The 7,573-nt window shown below is 47.9% G+C and overlaps 1 protein-coding gene across 1 annotated transcript; it reads left to right on the forward strand.

The window, feature by feature from the left end:
* Window positions 1-855: 855 nt before the first annotated feature.
* LOC146575157 (deoxynucleotidyltransferase terminal-interacting protein 1-like) lies at window positions 856-7,348 on the forward strand. The gene is made up of 13 exons (XM_085275375.1): window positions 856-1,164; window positions 1,592-1,662; window positions 2,823-2,919; window positions 3,005-3,103; window positions 3,222-3,281; window positions 3,349-3,405; window positions 3,479-3,534; window positions 3,614-3,656; window positions 3,860-3,918; window positions 4,054-4,114; window positions 4,273-4,344; window positions 4,921-4,976; window positions 7,097-7,348. Exons 1-13 carry the CDS (start codon window positions 1,081-1,083, stop codon window positions 7,203-7,205), a joined length of 924 nt encoding a protein of 307 aa, XP_085131501.1. The 5' UTR covers window positions 856-1,080; the 3' UTR covers window positions 7,206-7,348.
* The last annotated feature ends 225 nt before the right edge of the window (window positions 7,349-7,573 follow it).

The raw sequence follows: 7,573 nt of genomic DNA on the forward strand, positions 1-7,573 counted from the left end.
CAACGCGTCCATCCTCTTCTGGAATTTGTCCACTTTTGCCTCGGTAAGCACGCTGGCATCTTCCATGTCTGATATACGTTGTTCCGCCTCCCCTAACCTCACTTTTATATCTTCCACCGAATCTTTCAATTCTTTAGTGGCCTCTTTAATAGTGGTGACATCTTTTGCTACGACCTGAAGAGTAGCGTTCATCTTCTTAATTTCTTCAAAAATGTCTTTTTTGCTCTCGCTCCCTATACCGTCCTCAACTACTGGAGAGGCGGCCTCAGATGCAGATGCACTTTCGGGTGGTTCCGGAGCGAGGCTAATGCTAGCTTGCTTCTTCCTCGTGGTAGCTCCCTTAAAAAAGTTTGCTTTGTTGTTACCTGCCATTTTCCAAAGACGGTAATCCTTGAAAAGCTTCAAAGTCCACAAAGGGCGTCCAATTTACGACTACAGCTGGAGTGTATGTTTCCAGATTCAGAACATTAATCAACAGGCTTTAGGAGCGCCTCTAGTGTGCGGCCATCTTCTTCGGCGGTCCCACGTGACTCCCAAATACAAATAACCTTAAAAATATTCTGCCATAGATCAAAAACTGAAGAAAACCATGAATCAACATGTGAACATTACCTGATGCTGCTGAAGGGAAGCAGAGCACACTGAGAGACAGAGCTGTGCAGGAAGTTTGATTTTGTCTTGGAGGAAAGTCAGAGAAAATGTGTGACGATGTTTATCCGATATGACATTAGTCAAACTCAAATCGATTTGAATGGGGAAATCGATTTTTTAAACCCACCTCTACACCTGTCTGCACAGGTGACCTCCTTACGATCACAAATCCTCCGGAAGTCAGTGCTTTTATTGTGAAGCGGTGACAGGAAGTGCGGTTGTATTCGGTTTTGCCGGAAGTGGAAGAAGCAGCAGCGAAGTTTCCGCGAAACAGACAATAAACAGGCAAAGTGGTAGCCACGTATCGATTATTGTTTGCTGAGTATCAGTTGATCGTCGGTCAGCTCGGGGCAGTAACCGTAAACACCTTTACGGCCGCTGATTGCCGTTAGCGCGGTCTTTGGCCCGGTTGGACCCGGATCGGAACAGATGGGGGCGCACCGCAGTGACGGAGGCCGGGACTGGCTGCAGCAGGACGGGCCGGAGCAGCCGGACCACCCGGAGCAGAGCCCGGTGAGGCCGCGAGCCACCGCACAAACATCTGTTACACGACACCGTGAATATTTTTTTCATGAAAGCTGGTGACGTCACAGTCACGGAATAAACCTAAACACGGTGGTCCGGGTAACTCCAGGAAATAGACGGAGCCCCGGCCCTCGCTTTTTGGTGTGTTTTTGTCAGAGTTGGCTCTCAGGTGGTTTGAGTCACGTGTCTGTTGTCAGGATAAGCCAAACACCTGCTCAGTTGAAAGTAATCCATTACTCTATAGGCAGCAATCTTTTACTATGTGTTAATGTTTGTCGGGAAACACAGGTGCGCTTCACCTGAACACCTGTACACTCTGTTTTCTAAATAACGTTGGGTTGAAAATGTCCTGGTGTGCTCTTACCTGTTCACACGTCATACAGTTACACTCATCTGTGTGTGTGTGTGTGTGTAGAAGCCGTGGAACTTGATGATCAAACACAGACAGATCCAAAGACGAGGACGGCGCTCTCACATGATGGTCAGGTAAGTGGACCGTTGGATCTGATTGGCTCGTACTTTCTGTGATGGTTGTGGCTCTGTACTATGACGAGAGTGCAGCATCCAGGATATGTTTCTGTTGGCTGGATCCACGTACCCTGAGTTTGGCGATCAGGATTGGAGGTCACACGAAGCTGGTTATCACCGCCCTAAGTTCACAGAGGGTTTCTCCTGCACGTTCACATGAAAGAGGCGGGTTTTTTGTGATTGTGACCAATCGCAAACTGGCATTTCATGTCTCACATCACTGTTCCTCCACAGAAAACGATCCCCATGAGCGCCATATCAGTAAAATGCAAATGAGACAGTTGTTCAGTCTTTTGTCGCACACAGTAAAAATCTTGCTTCTAGTTAATAGTTTTGTCACTGAGCGCGCTCACACTGCTGTCTGTTTGTAAGGTGGCGGCTGCACATTAAAGCTTCCTGTCCCACAGCCCGATGGAGGAAACAATGCAACGCAGGGTTTGTGCTTCATTCGGTTGGTTTATTAAAGTACGGCCTCTCGTGAATAACAGAACGAGTGGAAACGTCCCGCGCTCCTGACAGCGGTAGTTTTTGCTGCTGTGTATGGCGTAATACAAATCTGACCTGGGGTCAGCTGGTGCAGTACAGATGTGCTGTTTCAGGATCACATATTAATGCTCGAAGACCAAAACTGTTAACTGCCAACAGAAAACAATCAAGAACTGAAGCTGAGGTGATTTATCATTGGTTACTGATGGTCGTCAGGGAAACACAAAGACATTGTTGTTAAAATCCTTAGACCCCTCCCACTGTCACCGCAGCCGTCCGAGGCATCTTCCAAAGGATGCTGACACTATTTTCTGGAGCGCTCGTTGATCAGTAGGAAGTGATGTCGTACTTGTTGATCTCTGATCCGGATCTTAACCTGCTCTGGAGCAGGTGAGGTTCACAGTGTTAGTTACCATGGTGATGAAAACCAGGGGTAACCACCTGGATAAGCCAGGCTTCGTAGCGCAGACCTCTGAGCTCACAGGACGGGAAACGTAAACGCGGCCATTCAGTTTGTTTTTAAAAAACTTTATCAACAACACTCAGACGACAGGAGTCCAGGTGTGTCAGGGTTTCACCTTGAGCAGGACGTAGAGACAGACCTGCTCATCTGTCCTCACCTGTCTGTGCAGCTACACGGACCCTCAGGTGTCCATGGACCTGCTGCGTGCCGTGCTCCAGCCCAGCTTCAACCAAGACATCATGGCCGTGTTCAGTAAATATCAGAAGGTTAGCAGTCGCACTAAAAGGGGAGGGGGTGGAGTTATTTGGTTTGACCTGTGCAGGGGTTCGAGCAAGTGTGTTTGTGTTGCAGTTCTTCGAGAAGGCAGCAGAGAATGTGAAGGAGAACGTTGGAGACGACATTCAGACCGATCACCTGATCAAGGAGGCGTGCAGGAACGTCCTCGAACACGTGAGGCATTCTGATGCTCATGAGACCACCTGAACTCACCTGACAGGTGTACCTGTGAAGCCGGATTAGCTGTGTTGAGTGTAAAGCCTGATCTGTTTCCCTATGATTTCATCTCCAGGCCAAGCAGCTGTTTCCGGAGGCTGAGGTGAAGAGGGCGGTACCAGAGGCAATGATGAAGGTAGGTGTAGGAGCAGGCAGCTTACCTGGGAAGGTAGTCCCGTGCCTCACCTGTTTGTTTCCCGCAGAGGCAACGAGTTGCTGATGACGACTGCAGCCAGAGAGGAAGCCCGCTGCACAAGAAGGTAACCACCCCCCCAACACACACACACTCACACACGAGTGCGATCACTGACTCTGATCACTTCCTGTCCTTAGAGAAAGATGCGTCCAGGTCCCGTGGCCTCATCTGATCGACCTCTGACCTTCTCTGTGTGAGTATCTAATAGGTGACATCATCGTCAGTGCACAGGTAGATGAACACACCTGACCGATGTCCATCTGTGTCCTCAGGGTGAAGCCCAAGTCTGAGCCCATCAAGAAGGAGGGGCCCAAGGTGAGTGGTTACTTGAACTGACAGGTGAACTCAACTGAAATAAATGTCTTCATCATCATCATCATCATCATCAGACCCAATAACACGGTGGCAGTGACCCAGTGTGACCCGATGGGGGCGCTGTGCTCTACAGCGTTGCCTTCATGTCGGGGGTGTAAAGTCGCCGCTGTGATGATGTCACAGTGACGCTGTCTGTGTTTCAGTGGGATCCGTCCAGACTCAGCGACAGCAGCACGTTCGTGCTCGGGTCAAGAGCCAACAAGTGAGTCCGCAGCAGCAACGCCAACAGGAAACGGCGTTCACACAACACTTAAACGTTTAAATCACACGTAAACCTCCACATAACAGCGATACGACGTTAAAATAACAAACATCTTATGTTGTGATGTCACTGCAGGGCGCTCGGAATGGGTGGGACCAGAGGACGAATCTACATCAAACACGCCGACCTGTTCAAGGTAAAATGCTGCATGACGTAACAGGAATCTGACATCTGCATCCATCTTTGGTATACAGTCTGTGGTCTGAAGGCCATGCTGAGTCTGCCTCACCTGTGTGTGTGTGTGTGTGTGTGTGTGTGTGTGTGTGTGTGTGTGTGTGTGTGTGTGTGTGTCAGTACGCAGCTGATGCCAAGGATAAACAGTGGCTGGCAGAGAGACACCACATGAGGGCGACAGGAGGAAAGATGGTGAGAAACTATGAAACGCGTCGACTGTGGCTCGCAAATCTCTAAAGTTAGAAATATCCTGTCTCAGAGTGACGCTGAAAAACTAGTTCATGCATTTATTACTTCCAGGCTGGACGACTGTAATTCATTATTATCAGGAAGTCCTAAAAACTCCCTGAAAAGCCTTCAGCTGATCCAAAATGCTGCAGCAAGAGTCCTGACAGGGACTAGAAAGAGAGAGCAGATTTCTCCTGTTTTGGCTTCCTGTTAAATCCAGAATTCAAAATCCTGCTCCTCACATACAAGGTCTTAAATAATCAGGCCCCATCTTATCTTAATGACCTTGTAGTACCATATCACCCTATTAGAGCACTTCGCTCTCGCTCTGCAGGCCTACTTGTTGTTCCTAGAGTATTTAAAAGTAGAATGGGAGGCAGAGCCTTCAGTTTTCAGGCCCCTCTTCTGTGGAACCAGCTTCCAGTTTGGATTCGGGAGACAGATACTATCTCTACTTTCAAGATTAGGCTTCAAACTTTCCTTTTTGCTAAAGCATATAGTTAGGGTTATATGCTAACCCACTTCCTGTGTCTTGCTCAGGCCTACCTGCTGATAGAGGAGGACATCCAGGATCTGTCCCGCAGCGATGAGTACCGGTAAGTGCGTCGCCTCCTGCTCTCAAGAACTTTGCTCAATGGTGAAGTAAAGATGTGAAGGAGACCTGATGACGACTTTCAGCCCTTTCCGGCTTGTTCTGTCACGGCCCCGTTTTGGGGTTTTCTATTAGGTGGTAGTAGTTGGTACCAGGGGCTTTTTTTTTCTTATTTTAAGTACGTGCGATGAGAAAATGTGACATCAACAGACTGCATGTCACTGATTGGCTAGTTGGTGCCATCACTTGAAGAGTCAAGGGGGCATGTCCTTCACACAAATCAAAAACACCGTATTTAAAACCCGGCAACGAGGGAAACGTTGCACAAACCAACACGAGACTCCTGATTTCTGCAGGTCAGGGACAGGTGTGTCAGGGTCTGGTTGCCTTGGTAAGTCTTTAATTGGTAGATGCTTTAGTTGCTCACTTGAAAGTTCAGTTAGGGCTGGATCAGGTGACCCTGAATCCTCCCTTAGTTATGCTGCGATAGTGTTTCTTCTTCACTCACTATGTGTTAACAGACCTCTCTGCACTGAATCATACTTGTTATTAATCTTCCACATAGCGCAGAGCGATATGGCCAAAAATATTTATCACGATATACGTTTGAAAATTTGCGATAACGATATAACTGACGCGAGACAAAATACTTTACAACTCCTCAACTTTATTAGTGCAAAACAACATCAATGTATTTCCACTTCAACAAGCAGCTGTTTTTTATCTGCATTAAAGTTATATAAACATTTAACAGTGCAAATTCCTCGCTGACAGTTTAACCAAAAGGCATTTCAGTGGAAACTGGCCGACACATGGCCTGTAAATGGTAAATGGCCTGTATTTATATAGCGCTTTACACATCCAGTCATCCACCCATTCATGATGGCAGCTACATTGTAGCCACAGCCGCCCTGGGGCGCACTGACAGAGGCGAGGCTGCCGGACACTGGCGCCACCGGGCCCTCTGACCACCACCAGTAGGCAACGGGTGAAGTGTCAGACTGTCAGAGCCGGGGCTCGAACCGGCAACCTTCCGATTACAAGGCGAACTTCCAACTCTTGAGCCACGATCGCCCATCGCACATCCTCAGCATAACCATGTATAACATCCACAACACTTTAAAAGAGGTTAAACACACACAATACGGTAACATTATGCTGAAGCACAGTACGTATCACTCCGCGAGGCTCCGCCTACGATAGCCGTAACGCTCCGACAATCCATCAAGCGGTGCGGCTTCGTAGCTCAGCAAAGTCGTACTGAAACATCTGACAGATTTTCGAGCGCCGTGCACATAAAATCGTTTCCAGGTCAGTAAACACAACCAGAGTTCATACATAAGGCACACGGGATTATAAGGGGCTCTGTCGACTTTCAGAAAATCAAAGGATGATTTTAAGTGCGCCGTATTTTCCAAACAACACGGTAATAACGGCGGCCCGCTAGCATGCGCTACCAAAAATAGTGCTTTGTTGTGAATCTGACGGACGAAAGCTAAACCAGTTCCACACCAGTGAAGCTGCAGCATTTTTACAAACCAGTTCAGGTTCATCGTTTCATTCAACGATCCACTTTCGCCCTTCTTATTCTCCGTCGCCGCCATGATTTTTCCACCATGTGCGTATGAAAACAAAGGCACTGCGCATGCGTGTTTTACCCATATTCTATCGCCATGTTTCATTTTCTTATCGTTGCCCAACATTACACTGTGAACGGTATGATATGGCCCCGCCCTACTGCCACAGCGTGTCTTTATCCTGTCTTCCTTCTCTCACCCCAACCAATCACAGCAGATGGCCCCGCCCCTCCCTTAGCCTGGTTCTGCCGGAGGTTTCTTCCTGTTAAAAGGGAGTTTTTCCTTCCCTCTGTCACCAAAACACTCGCTCATTGGGGGGTCAACTGATTATTGGGGCTATCTCTGTGTTATTGTAGGGTCTACCTTATGATATAAAACAGCTTAATGGCGACTGTTGTTGTTATTTGGCACTCACACCACTCTGACTGATATCAGCTGATACATATTGATCAGAGGCGCCACGCTGATTTCAAACAGACACGATCATTCAGTAACAAATCTGACCTGTGTGTGTGTGTGTCTGCGTGTGTCTGCGTGGTGCATTCAGGGACTGTCCGGACGTCAGGATGGACGAGCTGAAGCCGTTCTCGGTTCCTCAGTGGATGGTGGAGAAGATGCAGAGAGCCATGGAAGCTCAGAGAGATGCTGACCCCTGACCCTCATGCCCCTGGCACCCCCGTACATCTGTAGTAACCACAGATTAAATAAGAGATGGCCGTATCAGAGTGCAGGACGGCGATCATGTGACCAGTTGTTTTTATTTGTACTGTTTTTAAAAATTAAAAAATGTTTGTGAGTCTTTGAGGTGATCCGTCTGTTTAAGCGGTTTAAAAACAGTTTCAAGTAACAGGAAGTTCATCAGGTCTGAGCTCAGCCTGTGTGGCCTCATGCTGTACGGCATTCACACGACACACAGAAACATTTTCACCTTCTACAACAGGAATTTCACAGGTTCAGTCAAGAAAAAAAAGCTGGACAGTCAACGAGCTCCTTGCAGTTTAAAGAGTCGTGCTGACAGATGTTT

This window comes from Mchenga conophoros, linkage group LG5 (genome assembly GCF_057382185.1).
Source record: "Mchenga conophoros isolate Kocher_MC1m ecotype Shallow Benthic linkage group LG5, M_conophoros_male_GT1.1, whole genome shotgun sequence".
Lineage (NCBI taxonomy): Eukaryota > Metazoa > Chordata > Actinopteri > Cichliformes > Cichlidae > Mchenga > Mchenga conophoros.

What these genes read in the sequence shown, in the direction of transcription:
- LOC146575157 (XM_085275375.1), top strand. Translation starts at nt 1,081, where the DNA reads ATGGGGGCGCACCGCAGTGACGGAGGCCGGGACTGGCTGCAGCAGGAC. An exon ending in TGTTCAGTAAATATCAGAAG is followed by an intron (nt 2,920 to 3,004) that starts GTTAGCAGTCGC and finishes TTTGTGTTGCAG; the next exon opens with TTCTTCGAGAAGGCAGCAGA. An exon ending in TACCAGAGGCAATGATGAAG is followed by an intron (nt 3,282 to 3,348) that starts GTAGGTGTAGGA and finishes TGTTTCCCGCAG; the next exon opens with AGGCAACGAGTTGCTGATGA.